Consider the following 22,157-nt stretch of genomic DNA (forward strand, 5'->3'; position numbering starts at 1 on the left):
CAAACAAGAAGTGTTTTGCTGAGCATTGTGGGTTTACATAGTACCTCTTAATCATCCATCCATGTAAGCACAAACAGCTGGGAGGGAAAGTGTTTGTACGGGTGCCCACTCTGCTTGTGGAGGCAATGTGAACCCAAACAAAACTTTAGGCTGCCTCATTCCCTCTCAGATCTTTCCTCTTCCCTCTGTTTTCTGAACTCTGGGCATCTCCGCTCAATAAACCCTCTCTGCATCTTTCTGCACTCAGGGTTCAGACCAGCTGACCCAACGCAGGGCTCACATGTGGGCAGCTCTAAGCCATGGGATGTTCCCTGTGACCAGCCAGAACCCTCCAGAGTGAGGACAGGAGTCCCTGCAAGGACGCACACCCTATAGCAGCCATGGACTCAAACAAACAAGAAGGTAATGCAGCCTCTTATTTCACTTCTTGATAGCATGAAAGACAGTGAGGAAGAAACCTGCTCTCCTATGACCTGCCTGTTGGCAGCCACCCGCCACCCTCCCGAGAACATCTCTTAGCCATGGCAACTGTGGACAAATGTTGTTTTCTTTTAGTTTCATAGAAATAGCTGGGTTTTGAAGTTTTTATCTCTTATTTTAGAAACATCTCCCTCTCCCCTCTGGAAAATAATCCTGTGGCATATGTCATGTCTAGGGTGGGAAGTCGTTCTCCTCTCTTGCCTTGGATATACAGAGACTTCTGACTGTCAAAAGCCATGTCTTACCCAAAGGCTCTGTGGTGAGGATCTGCTTCTCTCCCTCAGATGCTTTGTTGCAAGGGGTTTCTGTTCATGTCAGTGCCACAACCCAGACTCCTGCACCAGTCCCAATCTTGCAAGCACCAAGATGTATCCAGGCCACACTGCTTGCATGCATCCAGTCCTGCTACAGTCAGCAGCACTTCTAGAGAGTCTGCAAAGCTCAGGGGTTTTAGGTCCAGGCTTTTAGTAGTTATCAGCTTTAGATGTTATTTTTGCAGAGGAACATGGGGTTAGTGGTACTTGCTTTCCACCCCAAACCCTTGCAGCATTGTGCTCTGCTTTGCCACCTCAGAGGTGATTGTGTTACCTGAGGACCTCTTGAAACTATGAGGAGCAAGCTGAGCAGCTTTAAGAGTGTTCCATAACTGTCAGCCTAAGAGAGAACCTGGACTATCTCTTTCTCTCTTAAAAGATGCTTGGTGGTGGCAATGTTCATTCATGGCTTAGGTAAGGGAAGGGTTAATTTAGCTATTACTATTATTCTAATTTGACTAAATTAGGTCTGTGTACCTAGGCCCCTGCACTACAGCAGGCTGAAAAGGAAATTAACTCAGAGATTTTTTTCCAATTAATTGGTATGCCCCCACGGGTTGCAGATGTTCACTGCAGAAACTGGGAGGTAACCACAACGCCCCTTGCTTCCCACGGTGCATCTGTGAGGAGCCTCCTCTGCTCCAGCTCTTAGCACTGACTTTATAGAAATGGTCTGGGTTTTGAGTGGGTATGTGCAGACAGTGCTTCTGCTCACGGCAAAGGTGGGAGATAAAAATCACAGTAGCAGGGATCCTCTCCCATCTTCTGGTCTTGTTCAGAAGCAGTTCCTCACTTTGAGTGTGTCGAAGGACATTACAGACTGATACGAATCCAAACCCAAATCAAAGATCCCTACAGACTTCTGCAGGGCTTGGATTGAGCCCTCTATGTTATATATCAGATTGAAAAACACCCAAAGAAAATGTAAGGGGAGACCATGGCTCTTCCTTGCTGTGCCATGCTCCTACCTGACACCTCTAGCCCTTCACCAAGCTCAGCATTCAAAAACAGAATCTCCCTGTCCTCCTAGCGTCTGCTTTGCACTGTGCTATTAAGACACGTCCTCTTGCTCTTTTTGGGTCAGTCATTACCATCACACAGTAAGACTCCAGCAGTAACATTTACATCAGAACAGACATGGACCTCAGATTTCTTGATTCAGGAGGATCACAGTACACGCTGGCTGCCTTCTCAAGTCTCAACTCCAGGCATTGTGAGAGAGCTTCATCATTCACTTCAGGCCAAAAGTTGGTTTCTAGTTTGTGGGGTTGCAGAGAAAAAAATAAATAAATTTTAAAAAAAGACCCACAAGGGCCAAAGCTGAAAATGAAAACAACCTGTCATTTAAAAGATGAAACTTGGGTCTTGATGTGGGCTGGCTGATGAGTTTTGACCCCAAACAGCTGGCAATTTGGGGTTATGGCTGCTTCTCCCAATCAGCTGGCTGCTCCTTGTGTTCTCTGGGAGGAACCTTGGAGGATATTCCCTGGAGGGTCAGTGTCTGACTCTGCTACCTAACTCCATGGCTGCAAGACCAGCCAGCACAGGGAGAAGGTGGCACATGGGCAGAGAGGGGCATATGGCCTCTCCTCCTCTGCCTCTTACTTCTGCAAGTTACTGGGGAATTTGCTCACGTTCTTCTGAATCAGGACAAAGCCTAGAGACCAGAACAGGGCCAATTCATAGGTGCCCTTGGCGGTAACCCATATTCCCCTTCGGGGTAAAGAAATCAGAACATAGGTTGTAAAAGCTCTGACTTCCAGGCTTCAGCTTTTCACTTCATTCACTTTCTGACTGCATAGCACCTGCTACCTTTTCAAGCCTCTGCAGGACTGAGTTTCTGTGGTCTTACATGCCCAGGTGGGTAAAGTACTGTGCATCTGCAGCCAGCATAGAAGGAGGGAGCTTGGCTGCCCATAGAATTGGGCATGGGGGTCATTGGTCATGTCTGTGACTGACAACAGAGATGGGTGAAGCAAATTCTTGGAAGTGAGAGAAAAACCCACCTCATGAAGTGACATTGACAAGGGGAGGCAATCCAGATGAGGAACTGGGTGGCATGGTGTTTTCTGGGAGTGAAGCCCAGCCAGGGAGCCTGACGTAGGGAATAACATGGGAACTGATATCCACTGGACTGCAATTCCCTTAAAGTGCAACGGCAGCACAACCAGTGATAATTTCTGTTTTGTATAATTGAAGGTTTCTACACAGAAGAGACAATTTTAGAAAAGGAAATAATAAATATAGACTTTTTGGTTTCAAGCAAGAACCCATTAATGCCTAGAGATAATGTCTCTGCAATGTCCAAAACACTTCTACAAAATAGATATAAGCTCTTCTATAAGTGAAGCCTGTTTCAGAAATATTAAGTTTAGCTCCAAGATCAGATGGGATGACAATGCCACAAAAAGGTAGGAATTTAAAACTTATGAAAAGATGTAATTTTTTTTTTTGTGTTACGAAAGACATGATTACTGCTTGGAATGTATTGTGACAAAATATAACTTAGGGCTTAAAACATACAGATCTGACCAGCCTTTTGTGGAGATAATAGACAAAAATTCACAATTTCAGAAAAGAGATGGATCAGTAATGCTTTAGGGGACAAAAACTGTTACTTAAGGCTGTTACATAGAACTGAACTTCACAGGGAGTAATTTAGTCCTAATTGCACGTACAAGGTTTCTCACTTCTTTGCACGGATCAACTTTTGGACAGACACAGGACAGCAAATTAGGTGAATTTAACCTCTGATTTAGGTGAGCCATTCCTGTTTCATAATTGCAGTGTATTTTACAAACAATATGGTGTTCACACCTCCTGAAGTGAGACTTGAGTCCTTTAAAACTGATTTGTACCTCAAGAGGGACTTCAGACACTCTGTTCCAGTTATTTATAGCAACCATTATAAGTCATTTTAATTGACTGAAGTTCTTTATTCCCACAGGAGAGACTGAAAGTGTGCCTCTGAGTACCCCTGCAACACAGATTTCCCAGGTAAAGATGAGAAAAACGCCCTAAATATCTCCAGGAGTTTAAAGAGTTACTAATAGATAAACAGTAGTTAAAAAGCTAAATTCAGTGGAAGGAAAAATGTAGGCACTTATAAGGAACATGGCAACTAAAAATGTGCACACTGCATGAATAAATGTCACACATATCACTGCATGAATAAATGTCACACATATCACATCTTGGGCCTCATCTTAAAAGACACTTCCGTAAAATTTTTCTGCTCACAACCATTTGTGTTTAGACAGGTGATTTGTGAGCTTAGCTAATTAACTAGGTGGCATCATTAGCACCAATTAGAGAATGTCAATTCACTGAGCCAGAGGGAGATTTCATGGCTGAGCTCTGCTGAGCTTTCACCAAACCCGATGAACTGTCCCTGGAACAAGGATGTATTGATTGATGTGGGATGGGGGTATCTTCCCTAGCAGGAGGCCAAGTTTCCTGAGGGGTTCCAGATTACCCTGGCAGCCTCACAGCTCCTTGGACCATGGGGTGCTCTTCTTGCCTGATAATGCAGAGCAGCTGGGACGGCCAGAGCATTGAGTGTTGCTGCATGTCTCTCTTTGGCTCCCCTGACAGGAGCTTGGAAATGCTGTCTTTGAGCCCACGTTGGCTCAAGGTGATCAGGACTTCCAGAGCTCTGTGGCCATTCTTTGAGTTGACGTTCTTGCTGCAGTTAGCCACCATGGACTCAATCAAGATTGTCTATACCACAGCCCAGGGAGCGTCCTTCCTGTAAGATGCAGTTTCAGTGTTTCCACAGTGATGCTTCCTACGCGTTTCCAGTCTGCAGGAAATGCAGCACAGTTTTGAGCACTTTAAACATTGGTCTGGTTCAATATGGAACCCTACCCTGAAAGAGAAACATATCCCTGAACCATAAACCCTGACTATTTGAAACTTCCCTTGTCACCATTGCAACACTAATGCATGTAATTGCTTGTAAGTGCCCCATGGCAAGTGGAGGAGATACTGCTTTCCATTAACTAGTCAGTGCTTCTCTTGTCTCATCCGCTTCTCCCACCCAGACAGCTCCAAGCAGGAGCTGTTACTGCATTGCTGAAGGGTCCACCACAGTGGATCCAACATGCATGGAAACCTAGCACGCTGGTGGGACAGTGTGCTGGGAACACCATGCACATACCTTGCTTTCCAGAAAAACCCAGCTGACATGTGGATACCCTAATGAGTCATCTAAATGAAAGTCACCAGCTGGCTGTCCCCTTTTGCTTCAGTGAGGGCCCTGTGGACACTGCACTGTGTCCACAGCCAAAAAAAGGCTGCACAAATGTGAAACAAGAACTGGTAAGTGCTTGCAGTCCCCTTTAAGTATCTTCATCCTTCTCTTCTGTCCTTACCCTGCTGCTCTGCCTTTATTCCTACCATCCTTGCCTAGGAATATAAATAGGGGATATACTCCTAGGGCCAGGTTCTCTACCACTGTAAACAAGCACAGCTCTGCTGCTTTCCACCTATGAGGAACTGCAAGCCTTCCTAATGCTTGGCTGTAGAAGTGCTGTCCTTAAACGCAAGAGTGAGTAGCTGTGCTAAAAACTAGTTAGTCCCTGGTAAAAGCATATATCATGCCACTCAGAAAAATCAGATCCAGGCTTTGTGAAAAGTGTTGGACTTTCTGCCACGTTAGTTTCAGGCAGTGCCCTCTTTTGGATGATGCAGTGTTTACTTACTTCAGATCAGCCACATAAGAAGATGTGCAAAGTGGTGGACAGTAGATAAGCTGGGGGAAGTAACACAGACAGTACTGTGTCATGGCTACAGAAGGTTTTGCTCTTTTCTAGGATATATTTATAACAGCAGATTTATTCCTGTGCAATATGTCTCCAGCATGAGCCTGTTTTCTACTGGTTTTGACAGGCTTTAACTCAAGGTCCATGAGAGGAGGTCCTGTTCTAGTGTAAGGACGCTAGACGGCTGCCAAGGGCAGCAGAGGCAAATAGCTATCCCTTTGGAGACAGAGAGCCTTGGACAGCCTGGCTAGTGCTGGGGGGACACATATGAGGACACAGCTACTCATGGAAACAAGGATTCCCTCTCATACTTTCAGCAGCAGCCAGGGCAGTGAACCCAGCTCACCAGGCTCTGCCCTCTGCTTTTGATCCCTTCTGTAAGCCATGCCCATCCCCTGGCCATGACTATCTTCCCTCAGCTGCCTCAAAGTCTGAACAAAGCTTTAGGCTGCAGAGATGCTCACTATCTTTTGCAAATGGCTCGAATTGCTGGAACCCACTGAGGGAGGATGAGGAAGCTCTGCAGTTTTGGTCCTGGAGGCAGCATCAGTCCTGTCCACCCTTTGCGGACAGTACAGTAGGTAAGACAAGTAGAGGCTCAGCGGAGGAGATTTCACAGCCATTTCATATATTTTTATATATATATAAAATATATATATAAATAGCTCCACTCTTGCAAAGTAAAGTCAAAAACAGGCTGAGGAATGCTCCTTGTATGTCTTCTAATCTCTCCCTTCTCCTCCCATCTAGCCACCGTTACCTTCTCTGTAAGGTCACGGTTCTGCCCTCCATGTTGGGAAATACTTGCTCCTCTCTCTAGTGGACTTTGACCAAGAGTTCATATTCCCGTTGGGCTGGAGGACAAGTAGAGTCACAAGTGACTCCTTCTTAGTGTCCTATTTATGAGAGTCATGAAAAGAGAGGAGGAGAATCCTTCATTTCCCCATGGACAGCTACCCACAGAGCACAGTGTAGTTACTTGGTCTGGCCAGAGATTTTACTTGCATGTTTTTTCCACACAGAGCTGAGAAACAACAGGGCAGCAGGTAAAATGGGAGTCATGGCTCGCAAGGTAGACAAACTCTGCTACAGTTGCATAATTCAGGATCTCTAACTTCTTTGCTTTGTCAGGTTGAAGGCTACACTTCAAAGGCAGGTAGGGGCTGAAATGTCTATCTTGTACCAAGTTATTTAGATGCCTAAATGCTTTTTTTTGAACAGTTCTTGGACTGCTGTTTTGACCTGTTCTAAGGACTTCTTGTGACTGTGCAGATTTATTTATCGTCTAGGCATTAGGCAGTCCAATTTAAGTTGTTAAGGTGTGTTCCTCTTCACCTTTATTTATTCCCATGAATAGGTGACCCAGGGAAACACATTACAGCTAAGCTGTTGCCAAGTTTCCGTGGTAGTATAAATTCTTTCTTTTTTGGTATGTGTTGCACTTTAGAAACACTGAATTGGCTTGACTTTCCAGGGGGTCACAAATCTGTGAAATGTCTCTCTGATCCTGTAGGCATAATCACTTAGGCAAGATATAAGCATGAGCTGGTGCTTCAATGGCTTCCATCTGTTGTAACATCCCATGGGATTTAAAGGATGGGGTTTTTTTACAGCTTGTCACTAGAAATGAGCTTAAACTAAAATCCACAGCTCAAGCACTACACTGCGCTTAGCAGGACTTCAAAGATAATGTGTTGATCCTGAACCACTCCACTCAATTTTGGATCAAACTTGCATCCAGTGCCACAAGGCTGTTTGTGTTTCCTTTCTAAGCTCTGAGCACTGAGGGCAGCAGAGGAGGGAGTTCTCAGGGTTTCAGTGCTTCATGTCCAGCCATACAAGCCCTGGCAGATGTGGCTGATTGGTGTTGCTGGCTGCTTTCATCCATCAAACAGCACAAATGGGAAATGCAACTGGAAGATGCATTTCAGTGTCTGAAATAGCCACTGTGAGCTGCATGTACTGAGCAGGACAGACCCAGGCTGAGGTCTGGAGCACTGTGAAGGGTACACAAAGAAACTAAGCTAGCAGTGTGACTGCAAAAGCAGAGATTGACCAACAGTAAAAACTCCAAAATAACAAGTCACTATCTGCTCCTAGATGCAGAGGATATTTTAGTCCAGCCTCTAGTCCAAATCTTTCTTTTGGCTGCCTGAACTCTGCTTTCACAGAGCGTTTCGGTGCACATGGACACCAAAGTGGTCCCTTTTTGCTGACTTTTGCTGATGCCTGGCAGTTTTTGACTCTAAAACCTCTAGATCAGTAATAACTCCCACCCCTGTACCCTTTCACAAAGGATCTGTCTAGTTTACCCCCTTCTGGAAGCATCCAAGGAGGCCAGGACAGGCAGAAACATTTCATTTTGGGTTTATTCTCCCCAAACAGAGTTATCTCCAGGGCCAGCTTCCGAATGGCTCCACCTTGAGGCTATGACATGTCCATCCTGAAGCAGTTCTCTAAAAAGGATAGCATAGGATAGCATTTTTTAATCGGAAGGGATGGATCTCATGAATCACCCCTTTTCACTTAGAGGAAAATGTGTGATGCCTAGTCCTGATGCAGGCTAGTGGGGAGACTCTGCCTTGGCAATGTCAGTGTTCACATGTGGTAAGCACCTGTGAGCATGGATGGGAGTATTAACATTTTGCACAGTTGCAGTACTTTATATCCCCCCACTTCTCCAGCCATATATATTAGGATGTCTGATGATGCCGAGACCATCTGGCTCACCCTCCCTAGGCTATCAGAAGCAGTACAGTAATTGCCTCACCTAGCAGCTATGGCCCCAAGGAGCCCCCTCCCTTCAGGATACACTCACGGGTCACGGGGTGAAAATTCCTGTGATAGAGGAGTGTCACAGGAAGGTATCCACTCTGGCCAGGAAGGGTGGGTGAAAGGGTTGAACCAAGGGAGCTCCAGCTGGCTTGGGGAGTCAAGGCTGACTGTCTAAAGAGGGAAGATGTCCCCAGGCTTCTGTCCCTCTGCCCTCTCCCAACTCCTGTCAGTCCTGCTCCTCCTACCCAGGCAGCTCTAGGAACATGTGTCCAGCCAGACCAGACTGGGGACTGCGGGGTAAGCACTGGGGTAGGAGTGGGGATGTCAGGCAGACGCTCTCTGTAAAGATGCTGCCAGTCTTGATCAGAGGAGGATGGTGCATGCCATTGCCCCGAGGTATCGGAAGCCATCTCTGCTCCATTTACAGGACTCAAGCGCCTGAGTTCCCCGGGGTGGCTGTCCTCTTACCATCAGTGCTCCAGTTTTGGACTCAGTTTATAACCAGATGTTAGGCCGAATTTCTGTTGTAAAGGTAAAAACCACTGGTACCGAAGTGTCTTGGGCTGCGACCTCGCCGTGGGCTTTGTGCAGGCAGATCGCGCACCTTGCTCACAGCAGCAGAGGGCTCGGTCACCGGCCCGAGCTACCCCCAAAGAGGGTGTCCCCGCTTAGCCCTCCACAAGCCACCTGCCTCCCCTCGCTGCCCCCTCCACACCTGCCTTGTCTGCTTGCTCTGCCAGCCTGGCTCGCCCTGCTCTGTCTCCTGCTTCACCCAGCTCCCAGCCGGCTGCCTCCAGCTCAGGTGGTGGGCTCTTCCAGCAGCGCCAGGGCCTCAAGGGACAGAAGACAGGGAGAGTGGGCACGGTGCCACTGGATGCTAGGTCACTGTATGCCCGCTCCCTCCCCATCACAAGTTAAAGAGCTGCCTCCTTCCCTAGAAAGGGCCCGCTGACCAGGGACAGAGCTTCTCCACGGCCCTTAGAGAGCAAGGAGGTGTTAGACCTGTCTAGGGACAGCCCCAGCCCCATGAGCATGTTGGGGAGGAGCATTTTTGTGCTCAAAAATGGACATGTTCTTGATTGCTCAACTGCTTTGGGGATTGATAATCTGGCTGCTCTTATTGCAAACCTTGGCATGTTTCAGGCTGTCCTCTCCTACAGACTGACAGGCTGCAAACTGCCAGGGAGCCTGGGAAAACTGGCTCTAAAAGGGGCACACTGACTGCCCAAGACAGACACCTCCTACCCTGTACTGAGGCTGCAGCAGGGACCAAACCTCCCCCCATGTCTCCCAGCCATGACAAGAGGAGGAGAAAGACGACAGCACCTCACAGGATGGGTTACACCCAGCCTTCATACCGCTCTGATCCACGGGTGACTCTTGGGGACACAGCCACCTGCGTTTGGGAGGAGGGACTGAACCCACCATCTTTGTGGTTCCTCTAGTTGCAGGCATTAGCCTCTGAGTTGAAGGCGGGTTTCACAGAAGCGATGCAGGAGCTGTCACGAATTCAGCATGGCGAGTACGCCCTGGAGGAGAAGGTCAAGAGCTGCCGCTGTGCCATGGAAGAGAAAGTGGCCGAGATGAAGAATTCCCTCAACACGTTCAAGGTAGGAGTGTGACCTGTCGGGCGGGCTGCATACATGTCATGTTAGCTCTGGCTGCATGGGGCAGCATTCCCCTGCCTCCATCGATCCTTCCTGCCTGTGAAGAAAAAGAGCTGGCAGTTATTTCAGATGTATCTGGTGTCTCCCCTGACTACTCCAACCCAAACATAACCCATGCCTTGGCCTGCTTAGCCTTCTCGATGGGCCGTGAGGAAGTGCTGTGAGCCACCCTGGGTGCAAGCAACCCTTGCTCTGGGCTGCATGTGCAGTGAGCGTACAGCCTATTCACAGGCTGCTGCTGGGCCACTCTGCCATAACCTCTCCCTGGGTTGGGTCTCCTGCATTTCTTGCAGGAACCAGAGCCACAAGGGAGCAGGGCATTCGTACAAAACCTTTTGAAGTTGCATTCCCACGTGGCTGGGAGGAAGTGCTGCCTGGTTTGATCTGGCCCAAGAGGGACAACGGACAAGAGAGCGAGCCTAGCAAGAAGGCTTGATGTACGCTTTAAACCAATGTCTGCCAGCATCTCCAAGCAGAAACTGGATGACTGCCTGTGAGAAGGCAGGCAGAGAAATTTTGTTTATGGCAAATTTTCCCCATGGGATTTTGCTGAGTCAATAATACCTTGTGAAGTTAAAGAGGGCTGCTTACAGGAAAAGCCCATTACTGACCCTCTGACAGGGAGAGACAGATGGCACCGGGCAAAAGCAGCCCTATGGTCCCAGATGAGCAAGGGAGACAACAAGGAGTGTAAGGGCACATGGCAGAGGTCTCAAAACAACCAGAGGAAGGGTTATCCACTGTTAGGGGGGGGAAAGGGGTTTTTAAAATTCAGATACAAGGAATTACACGAGCAACAGGAGGGTCAAAGGCTTGCTCTCCCTCTGCCTCATGCCCATGTTGACTGTCCGAACATTGAGCTCCCAGTGAAGCCACCTCCTTGCTTGGGGAAAATCCCTCTCCTTCAATTTACAAGAAACTCTTGAGTCTCTCTCCATCCTGCTGCTCATGTTAATGAAATCTGCAGGAACTTCATCCATGAGATCTCTTGGTTGAGATGGCCCGAGGGTTGCTGAGGGAGGATGTGCTGACAGGGATGTTACAGAGGGCCTCATTTCCTTAGGAAACCAGGCTAAAAAGGCAGCTCCAAGGCCTGATTGGCAAATTCTTACATATGTGAGTGATCACACTGGGTTTTTGAGTGCAACATGTGAATACACATGCTAGAGAGCTGCAGAGGGAAATGTGCTTCCTCAGGCCCACCTCTAAATAGCATTAAAGGCAGATGTCCTCCCAGTACTTTCAACTGGTGGTGGATGAAGCCCTGTGTCTCCATCTCCCACCAGTGCCTTAACCATGTGACATTACGCTGGCTTGGGTGAGTTGCCTGTAGTTGAATTAAGGATTGCCATGCTGTGCCTGGCATGTATTACACACACTGGACTTTCAAAGGAAGAGTGTCTAATTACAGAGCCACTCTCCACAGCACCCCAAAGTATCTCTAGTGCACACCAGACAGCATTCAAAGCTGTGCTATGTAAGGCTGATGGGCACCCTGGGAATCCTGTGGTTTTGCCTGTTTCTCAGGAGGAGCTCAGCGATGCAAAGTCAATGATTGAAGAAATCAGCGCCAAGCAGGAGGAAATGCAACAGAAAATTGAGCAGCTGCAGCAAGAGAAGCGGCGGGAATCACGGAAAGTGAAAGCTAAGTAAGGCCCAAACCCCAGGATTCCAGAAGTGCTAATTAGCAGCGGTGTCTGTTTTGTTTACTTCTTTACAGCTTAGTTTCTTAATCTTTTCCTAGCTAGACATATGTATCAATCCTGATTATTACTAGAAACTCTAGCCTTCAGTTCACCCCAGACTTTTAGACACATATCCCATAGAGCAAATACAGCAGAAAATCACCAACACCTAACTGGGATTTCAACAGCAAAATAGCCCCAGCAGCCCTCAGGGAAACCAGGACCTGGTGAAACACATAGACCTCTAGAGACATGTTGGGGCAGGAATGTTGTTGAAAGCCAGGAGCCTTCACCATTACAAGCTATTGCTAAACCACCCCCATTCAGACAATAGCACTTCAGTTTCCCCTTCCAAGTGTGCAGGACCCAGCGGCCTCCTCATGGTGCAGTCGTGCTCTGCTTTCCTGTCACCAGCCTTCTCTGAGCCGAGTCATGCAGGAGAATGTTTGCACGCTGCTGGGCCACACTGTTGCTGTGATGAAGCAGATGGCTCATCCACCTTGGCCCTGATTAGTCTCCTTCTGAAAGCAGTTTTGATGATAGGTGTTACAGTTTGCTTTGATGCAAACGCTTTGCAGATCTAGGCTAGCCCCTTAGCTATTTAAGCTATTCAATTAGATGAAAAATGGTCTGCAAAAGAATAGATCTGAAATAACCTTCTCCTATAACCAGTGAAAGTTACTTCCAGAGCATCGTTCATTAACTGCATTGAAGCCAATTCCATCAAAGCCAACTTATTTACTCATCTCTGCTGGAGTTGTCCTACTTCTGACTCTGTGCTTGTACTTACATTGGTGCCTGCCACAACTGTAGTGTAGGAGCTTCACCTGCAGCATTCATACTTTCCAACTGTCTCATTCTTTGTATTTGTACAGAAGAGCACAGAAAGATGATCATGGATCACAGACAGTGCCTACACCTCTCCAGGGCAGCCCATTTCGATCGATTAACCTCCCAGAACCTGTGCTGATCAATGAAGATTTTACAAGTCTTTTACACAATGTGACTTATGAAAAAGGTAAGAAGTAGAATAGGAAAATGCAGTGCCTTCCTCAGGAAAAAAAGAATTCAGAAAAATGTCGCTAGGGTAACAGGAATCCAAGTTTTCCTCAGGTGGCAGCAGCACAAAAAGAGAACAGGGGTGCTCCCCTCAGCAGCACTGCTCCTGGGTCTATGCACGCACCTCGGTACAGTGTCTCAGGACTGCAGCCTCGGTGCTGGCCTGGGTTCAGGAGATGCTGCACTGTGAATGTGGTCCCAAAAGCCATTGCTTGGGACCTCCTCCAAGGAAAGGGAAACAGGCTGGATCTTCTTCCCTGTAACGCTAGTGGTGCAGGAAACAAGGAGACCCTGATAGGAACACTACAACCTTTGGATTTGTTTCACTTGTGAACAGGGCACAGAAAGGAGGATCAGAGTGTCTGGGCTGACAGAGAACACCTGGTGTTATTAAGGGGCCATACAAGTGGTTGATTTGACAAGGGGACATATATATGCACAAGGCTACTAGTGTCACTACTCCCTGCATATACATATGGCTAGGAGAATCACTGCCCCTTGTTAGCTGCAGAAGCTCCTACCTAATGGTATTAGGGTTACACTTTGACCAGGAAATCACTGTCAACTGCCAAACAGTTGTGAAGGTTGAAATCAAAGAAAAAGTGTTGGACCAGAGCCTTTTTTTCTATATTTAACTTTGGGAGTCTAAACCGGTCTATCAGCCTCTTGCTGTTCAGATAGGAAGACACTAAAAACATATACATTTAAAATGTCAGCAGGGGCAGAGATTGGATGAAAATCATGTGCTGTTTTCTACTCTGGCTCAGAATCCAACTGGTCATGGCCCCCTCTGCCCTACTCTGAGGTGGTATGTTAGCCTGCTCCCTCACATCCCTCTTGCACACCCACCTCTCTCACCCACTTCGCCCATTGCCCCTTTCTTTCCAGTTCACCCCTCCGCTCTTCAATAAGCTGCTTTCTACCCAAAATGGCAGTCGTGTCTCTGTATGCTCTTGTTCCTCCTGCTTAGGTGCCTTCTATCCAACATGCATCTACCGAGCAAGGACAAGCCAAGACTTCCACCACAGTCATACAGCACCAAGCACAACAGTGACCCCCCCTACATTAGCCTGCCTGCAGGTGCTGCTGCAACAAAGACAACAACAAGAGCCACAACACTAAAGATCCTCCTTATTGGGGATCTAACAGGGATGTTTCCATAGTAAAAATGTGAAAGGAGGATCTAACCATACTGATCCCCCTAACTGGAAGATCTAACCATACTGGCTAGGCTTGGCAGGAGGAGGTCTGCTGTCTTCTCTTCTAAAGTTTCCCTTTGTTCTTCAACAGTGTCTGACACCAGGATCATGCCAATGGCAGAAGGAAGTGTGAAAGTTGTAGCAGGTCCAGGTAGGAAAATATCAAACTGTCAAAAAAAAGGTAGGACAATGATTCAATTAGAGTGCTTGCTTTACTGGGAATGCATTTCACAGAAATGTCTTTCACTTTTCTGTGTACCTTCATTTTCATACTTGCAGTTGAGGTATGAGGGCATACCTGCATCCCTGAAGTGCCAAATACCTGAGAGACAATATTCAGCAGGGAAAGCCTTTCTGCTGCTACTTTCGCAGGTTCTAAGTGCCTTTGCAGAAAGGAAGAATTGAGGCTTACTGATATGGCAAAGACTAATGAGAGTGCCATTTTGCCACTTGGGAAGAGATGGTTTTTGCAGTGACTAAACACCAGTAGAACTGGTGAGCTGAAGCCCACCAGCTTCCAGGTTCCTTGTAGACAGGTCTGAATAGCAATAGAGGAGTTTTTCTGGCAAAAATAAAACTTGGTCAGAACTAAGAGAAGGATATGGGAAGGGGACATTAAGGATTCTGCACAGCAAAAGGACACGTAAGAACAACCCTTAGACGTTTGCACCGTTCCCTAGAAGCACTCACTGTTCTAGACGGCTCTTTTGCTTGAAAAGAAGAGAGAACAAAAGGTACAGAAAATGCTTAATTGCAACCCAGATTCAAAGTATTTGCAATTCCAGGCCAACAGCTCTGAAGCACCTGCACCCTCCCCTACCTTCTCTGTGATTTACTAGCCTCAGACTATCAGTCCTGCTGCTGTGTATAATCACATCATACTAACAAAAATTTTAAAAGCCATGACAGGTTACATCCATTGAGAATGGCACTTAAATGCAAATTTTGATAATACTTTATGTTTCTACAGTACCTGCCAGTGTTGTATTACCAAGTTCTAAAGCGTCTCAAAGCCGCAAAGTGCAACCATTCTTGGAATAGGTTTTTTCTTTTTTAATGTGCACCAAATTCAGGAACTTATTTGGCCTGAAAATAGATGTTGGAAGAGTGAAAACCTTGTTCTGCAAAAGTGCTTGCCAACTGCACTTCTGTTTGTAAATTCACGAAGCTACAGCCCTTCTGAAGCACAGAGAATGGTTCAAACTCTCCTTCCAGTACTTCAAATGTATGATAATGCAGGTGAACTGCCTGCTGTAGCATAACCTGTCAACTGAAGTTTCAAGATCTGTATGGCTGTTTGTCATTGCAGGAGCAACCATAGAGACAGATGACAGCCTCAAGCCTTCCTTGGCAACGGAGGGGCAGCCGAAAGCACATCTGCCGTCAACAGTATGGAAGCAGCCCAAAGACACCAAGGACTGGGGAGATGAATACATTTCCAAAGAGCAACCAGAGAGAGGGAAAGATGTGGGCCAAAGCAGATACAGCTCAGCAGACAACATTATATGTGAGCCCTCTTTGGCTGGTAAGGACAGAGTGGGAAACTCTGGCTAGAGAGGCACAAAGCTGTATGCATATCTGGTGTGAGCTGGTTGGTAATCAGCTTCTACAGAGGGAGACACATAAGCCAGTTTCTCCTGTTAGGGGGGGGATATCTCAGGGCCTCAGTAGCCAAGATTTCTGGCCTTTGTATTTGCTGGTCTGTGCCATTGACACAATCATTCTGCACCCAGGGCATGCATTCTCTTTTCCAAGACCTGGCAGTTCAGAGTACTGATGGGGTTGTCACAGTGTAGTTGCTTAATCGGGTGAAAAATACTCATTCTGTAGGAAACTGGATGTGAATCCTTGGTATGAGTTGTTTTGCCTTTGATTGCTTGTTTTGTTATTGTTAGAAAAAATGGTATTCATAGGGGAAAACACATTTCCTTTGGAGCTTTCTTAGCAAATAGTGGCTGGGGCATGCTGTAACATCAGGCTAGAATTTTATATTTTGGGGAAAGTAAACACACAAAGACGAGATATTGGTGTCACTTTTCAACAGTTTCTCTAATTATTTAATGCCAGATCATCAGTCTAACTGGCTGTCCTTGAGGTCAGCATTTCCTTATTTTTAAACTTTATCTTCTGGAAGCCAAAAGGCAGAACATCGCTTTGGAGCTGCTGGAGTCAGAAAGGAAATATGTTATTAACCTTTCCCTAATCCTGAAGATCAAGGCGACATTGCAAGGGCCAGATGTGAAAAGAAGCACCAAAGAGAGAAGGTATTTGATTTTAGTGTGCTCTCTTGGGGAGTTTCGTCCAGTCAATATTCTTTCTGCATCATCCTCTCTCCCACTTTTCTTTCATCCACACAGTGATCTTTGAACACTTAGAGCTTATTTCTAGTTGAAAATTGGAGGCACTGGAAGGCTTTTGCTTTGGTTAAAGACTTTTCTGCCTGTCCTTGCATCTTGTCCTCCTTGCATCCCAAACTGTTTCACTACTACAGCACTTCAGTCTCCTATTCTTCTTTCGCATGCCACCTGCTTGGGTGGGAACAAAGCGTGGTACATTCACTGCCTGCTTCTCCCAGTCCACAGCTCCAGCTCTAGAAACTGCTAGTGGCTGCCATCCGTCAGGTACTGATATATAAAGACACACACATCTGTATATATCAGACATATATATACAGATACACACAGATACAAGACCAACAGGAGTGACTTGGCTTAGCAGTTAAACCCAGCTCTTTGCAGAGGCCCCTTGGCAGCTATATTAGTTCCCAGGGGGGGATAATTCCTACAGCTCTCCCCATTCACTCAGCTTTGGCCTGGGAGTTCACAGCCTGTAAGCACATCTGGGTAGCCCAGTCCTTGCTAGCTCTCTCTTTTTTGTCTCTTTCCACTGTCCCTAGGGAGTCCCACATCCACAGAGTCACTTGATAGAAATCCAGTGTGGGACATGTGGTATATGGGCTGACACGGACTCATTTAAACAGTTACACAACACACACAGTTCAAACTGAAGCATGATAGTGCAAAGTGAGTTTTATTTTTACTATTTTTCCTTGGGACCTTTCCATCTGGAAAAATATTTCAATATTTGATATCTTCACTCTGATTCTGGATTAAATCAGCATAAAATGACAGAAAGGCAGTAGCACATTTTGACTAGCTCTGCATCAAAGGCCTAGCTTGTTAAAGGGCCTGACAAATAAGACAATATACAAAGCTGGGGAGCTCTCCTCCAAGCTCAGGAGGGATGGCTCAGGACCAAGGTCCTGCTTCATTAGCCACAGCAGTGTTGCCTCAGGCCTTTTAGTTCAGCAGATTCCGGTCAGCTACACAATGCACTAGGGAGCCAGCCTAAGAAACCTTCAAAACACTGTAGTAATACCCTACCAGAGGGCGTACCAGCATGTACATAGCAGCCAAAACAGGACCTCCTTGTGCTGTCAGGACTCCAATAAAAGTAGTTAATAATACCCATGTTTAAAGCAAGCCTGTGCTGACCACCTGAGAATGCACACTTCAGCAGTACGCACTTGGGGCTGAGTTTCTGCTCTGTGTAACCAGTCTGATATCATCTCCCTTCAGTTTCTTCCCCAACTCTTTGCGGTACCTGGTCCAGCAGCATGTCGATTTACTTCACGCTCTACAGGAGCGAGTTCTGAGCTGGCCACGACAAGGGATCCTAGGAGACATCTTCCTGAAGTTAACAAATGATGAGGTATGTTACAGACCTCTCTGGACAAATCTGTTGTGATTCATGTTGTGCTGACGGCTTACAGGTGGGTGGAGATACTGTGCAGCAGAGGGTCTGTGCTGTGAAGCTGTGGCTATGGAAAGGCCTTTCAGCCAGCCTCCTTTGAGCAGAGTCCTGGTGCATGGTAACCCCTGTATTGTAGTACTTGTTTGGTCCGGGAGCCCACATGCCAGACCCACCTGGGGGCATGCAGCTATATAGCACAAGCCATATAATAAATGCATGAGATGTAGACTGTTGCAGGAGCCATACATGAGCCATGACAGCTTGGACACGTGTATTCACAGCGAGGATGCAAAAAGAGCATGTTTCTTATGCTCCTCTTTCCCAATATACTTTGCTCAGAGTTATGACAAGTGGGTGGGCAGGCCCCTTATCCTATGTGGTTTGTAGCCCTAGGTAAAACAGCATCTTCTCAGGGTGAAGGTCTGCTCAATGCTGGTGAGCAGTGGGACCTCTCCTGGAAGGATATCTAAAAACTCATCTGATGCTTTATAAATTTTAAGAGTCTTAAATAAGAAAAGCTTCTTCCTCCTCAGCCTCTCTACTCTTTCCAACTGCTATAAAGCTTTAGATACTGTGCTCAACAGCTGAACACAATTTATTAAACAGTCTTTCTTGAGAAGACAGACTGAGAGAGGTGGGGTTGTTCAGCCTGGAGAAGAGAAGGCTCAGGGAGACCTTATAGCAGCCTTCCAGTGTCCTACCTACAAGAAGCTGGAGAGGGACTTTTTACAAGGGCATGTAGTGACAGGGCCAATGGCTTTAAACTGAAAGAGGGGAGATTTAGATGAGATCTCAGGAAGGAATTTTTCACTATGAGGGTGGTGAGACACTGGCCCAGGTTGCCCAGGGAAGCTGTTGAGGCCCCATCCCTTGAAGTATTCAAGACCAGGTAGGATGGAGCTTTGAGCAATCTGGTCTAGTGGGAGGTGTCCCCGCCCATGGCAGGGGGTTGGAACTAATTGATATTTAAGGTCCTTTCCAAACTAAACCATTCTATGATTCTGTGAGATCCCACACCCTGAAAGCTTCACACAGCAGCTCTGCTCACAGGAGTGATGATGGAGAATCAACAATTTCCTGTTCTGGCTGGCTGTGACCAAAAATCTCTCTTAAGTTTCTTTATTATTTTCTTTTTTCCATTTGTAAGAATAATTTTCTGGACTACTATGTTGCTTACCTGCGGGACCTGCCAGAATGCATCTCTCTGATCCACGTGGTGATCCTGAAGGAGGTAAACTTCCTGCCTGCTTCACAGACACATAATGGCAACATACAAGCCTGGATCTTTTCCTGTTATGCCTGCCCACGATAGGACTCTTCTCTGCCAATCCACTTGTTCTGTTACCAAATGCCAGTTTCCTTGGCATGCACCTAGAAGAGGCAGCTTTAATGCATTCATCAATGTGTGTAACCCAAGCTATATTTCTGCTGCGACATGAAATAATGTCTCAGATCAAACCTCCCAGAAAGCTTGCCTATGTACATGCTATCCAGACCTGTCCCAGGCAAACAGTGGCTCCTGGAAAATGGAGGACTTATCCAAACAGGGAGACCAAGAGTGAGGCTCTAAGTGCTTTAGAGAGAAAACAGTCTCTACTGTCCAGCTTCAGGTATTCGGTCTCACACCCTTGATTCTTGGTTTAAACTATGAAAGTTAAATATAAAGGTAGTTTTAAAGTGCAATAACTAAACCACACTAGCTCACTTCCAAGGCATTTAAACTTAGAAGTAAATCTCATCTTGTTCAATTCATTCAGGCCTAATTCAGGCCTAATTCAGGCCTAAACTAAGAACTTAATTCTGAACAACAGCACCTATCTGGGGTTTCAGTGAAATTTAACTAGTGCATCCCTACTTACTTAGGCTAAGTGTCCCTCCTAGATAATCCTCAAACTAAGGAATTTCATCCTCAGGACTAGTATTGGTGGTGGAAGGACTTGCAAATATCCCTTCCAGAAGTAAGATGAAGACCCGTGTACTATCACCACAACTGCCACTTGACTGGCATGCGCGTGTGAACTGTTTTAAGTACTTACAGCATAACTACTCATTAAACCACAGAAACATTTGGAAGCAGACATGTTCTGTGGGGGGGAGAGACTCTGAAGTTGCTTTCTCTATTTCAGGTAGAAGAAGAAATCAAGTCTGACCTCTACATTTTGTTCTTCCATATAGTCCAGCGAATCCCTGAATACCTTATTCATCTACAGGTAGGGCCCCAGGATGGAACCTGTCTTGTTGAACTCTTATCACAACATGTGGCTTTTAACTCAGAGCTAGTATTCAGGCCTGTAGTGCTTCTGGCTAACCCAGTGGGCGCTGTGAAAAAAACCTTTGAAAGGGAAACCAGCTGAGAATGGCTTAATTTTCATCATTTTCACCTGAATCTTGCTTCTATTTGGCAATTTCTCCATTTGGCCTGACAGAACTAACTTTTGTCCCCTGGGAAGCCAAAAGCTCTGCTGCTCTACTGTGAGCTCCAACCTAACTCCCGTAACAGAACTGGCCTCTTTGCTGAGTGGTCCACATGCCTGTTAGTTGAGAGACTCAGAGGGCTAGAGGCTCCTAAGGCCCAACAACCTTTCCTATACAGAGCTTGCTGATAAAAAGAGTTCTCGTTCTCAGGATGGTTAGCTGAAACATTTCAGACAAGGCAAATGACACAGAAAGCAAGCCCTATAAAAACAAGAGATTGGTTTATTTATCCAATGCTAAACTCAAACGGTGCATCACCCACACATTCCATGACTACATTTACAGTGGTTACTTGCGTATTTGCACTGGAGCAGTAGGAGGCAGGCCCCATCAAAGTCATGCAGAAACTGGTGCTACCTAGAAAAGCTCCCACAGTGCTGTGCTATGGACAGTCCAGAGCACTAATCCATCGTCCCAATAGCACCTTCTCCCCAGAAGGGTTTAGGACACCCTCCAAACAGCCTGCTCTCCTCTGTGCCCCAGAATGTCCTGAAGTTCACGGAGCAAGAGCATCCTGACTATTACCTGCTGCTGGTGTGTGTGCAGCGCCTCCGGGTTTTCATCTCACACTATAGCCTCCTCTTCCAATGCAATGAAGACCTGCTTATACAGAAGAGGAAAAAGCTGAAGAAGTAAGCACAACATCAGCTCTTTCTCTCTATCACCAGGGAAAGGGAGGTGTGGGGGAAGCCTGGAAACAGGGGCTTTAGGTGCAGACAAGATCAGGCACGTTGCTCTGTTGAAATAAAACAAATCCCTTTGCATATGAATACTGGAGAAGGCCCACTATTGGCATTTGTCCTCCAAACTGAGGTCAGATTTGGGGTGGGCCCTTGTGTCTAACTCCAAGAGTGAAAGGAAAATCAATTTAATTCTTCTATACATAGCAGTCACGTGTTTCCTGGGAACATTTGATTCCTTAAAGTGACAGCAAAGTCACTCTCCAGTGGGAGAACACATGGGGACTGTTTTGGCAGCTTGGGGCCCTGGTGAATGCCAGGTCTGTTGCCTGAAGCCCTCATAGGCTAAGACTGTGAAAGAATAATGTTATTTTATTTTACTGGGGGAGTTGGGTGGGAGAAACAAAAGCCTCCAATAATGTGTTGGAGATAAACTGTGATGGAAATGACCCTGAATATAGATTCTAAAGTTGTGGTTCAGAAAAGTTCCTTGAAATCACGACTTTACTAAAATAAAAATCTGGTTGCCTTTGCTCCTTGTGATGATTCACTGGGGGAGTAGGACAAGATCAAACTTCAAGGAAAGCTTCCACATATGGAGGGTGGTAAAGGGCTGGAGCAGACTGCTGGGGAGGGACTGCTATCAGGAGAGGCGTTAAGAACAGGACAGAAAGCAGGACGCCCTGCTGGCTGGGACAGACTAAGTGGAACAGGTCTTTTCTTGGGGTGGGAAGAGATGAATGGGAATATTAAGGTCCCTCCCAGCCCTGTTTTCTGTGATTCTACATGCTCGTGCTCATTCCCTGCCTTATTTCTTAGCACGACGATGGATTTCTCCTCCCTCAGGTCATCCCTGGTGAAGCTGTACAAAGGTCTCACCTCTCAGTGTACAAGCCAAGAGGTTTCTCCAACACCCAGTGCAACATCTATTCGGGACAGCGGGATCCACTCTGAAGAGACAATACAGTCGTTTCCACCAGCACCCTCCTCTGGCACGCCAACCCCGTAAGCCTATTGTCCTAGTAGAAGGCTTTCAAAGTAGGCTGAAAACTCTCTCCTCACACATACTATGGCAGTGACACTAGGCAGTTACAGACTGCTATTTCCAAGACTACTCCTTGTATACCTGTAGAGAAATGCAGAGCTGGCTCCTTCCTGCTATCCACTGCCATGTGGCTTACATGTAGGAACCCAGGGAGGGTGTGAAGTCCCCTTCTCTGGAGATCTTCAAGACCCGCCTGGATGCAGTCCTGAGTGATGTGCTCTGGGCAACCCTGCTTTAGCAGGGGAGTTGGACTGGATGATCT

At 46.6% G+C, this 22,157-nt stretch overlaps 1 protein-coding gene across 1 annotated transcript in view; it reads left to right on the plus strand.

Moving 5' to 3' along the window:
* The first annotated feature begins 275 nt into the window (after positions 1-275).
* ARHGEF33 (Rho guanine nucleotide exchange factor 33) overlaps positions 276-22,157 on the plus strand; it is a 28,686-nt gene continuing 6,804 nt past the window's right edge. Inside the window, exons 1-13 of the mRNA XM_014964485.1 lie at positions 276-402; positions 3,742-3,791; positions 9,778-9,942; positions 11,527-11,648; positions 12,560-12,702; positions 14,034-14,093; positions 15,252-15,467; positions 16,077-16,206; positions 17,521-17,653; positions 18,843-18,926; positions 19,822-19,905; positions 20,654-20,802; positions 21,697-21,855. Coding sequence (XP_014819971.1) covers positions 381-402; positions 3,742-3,791; positions 9,778-9,942; positions 11,527-11,648; positions 12,560-12,702; positions 14,034-14,093; positions 15,252-15,467; positions 16,077-16,206; positions 17,521-17,653; positions 18,843-18,926; positions 19,822-19,905; positions 20,654-20,802; positions 21,697-21,855 — 1,517 coding nt within the window. The 5' untranslated portion in view covers positions 276-380. The remainder of the gene's footprint in view (positions 403-3,741; positions 3,792-9,777; positions 9,943-11,526; positions 11,649-12,559; positions 12,703-14,033; positions 14,094-15,251; positions 15,468-16,076; positions 16,207-17,520; positions 17,654-18,842; positions 18,927-19,821; positions 19,906-20,653; positions 20,803-21,696; positions 21,856-22,157) is intronic.

The sequence above is a fragment of the Calidris pugnax genome, unplaced genomic scaffold, assembly GCF_001431845.1.
Source record: "Calidris pugnax isolate Ruff unplaced genomic scaffold, ASM143184v1 scaffold219, whole genome shotgun sequence".
In the NCBI taxonomy this organism is placed as follows: domain Eukaryota; kingdom Metazoa; phylum Chordata; class Aves; order Charadriiformes; family Scolopacidae; genus Calidris; species Calidris pugnax.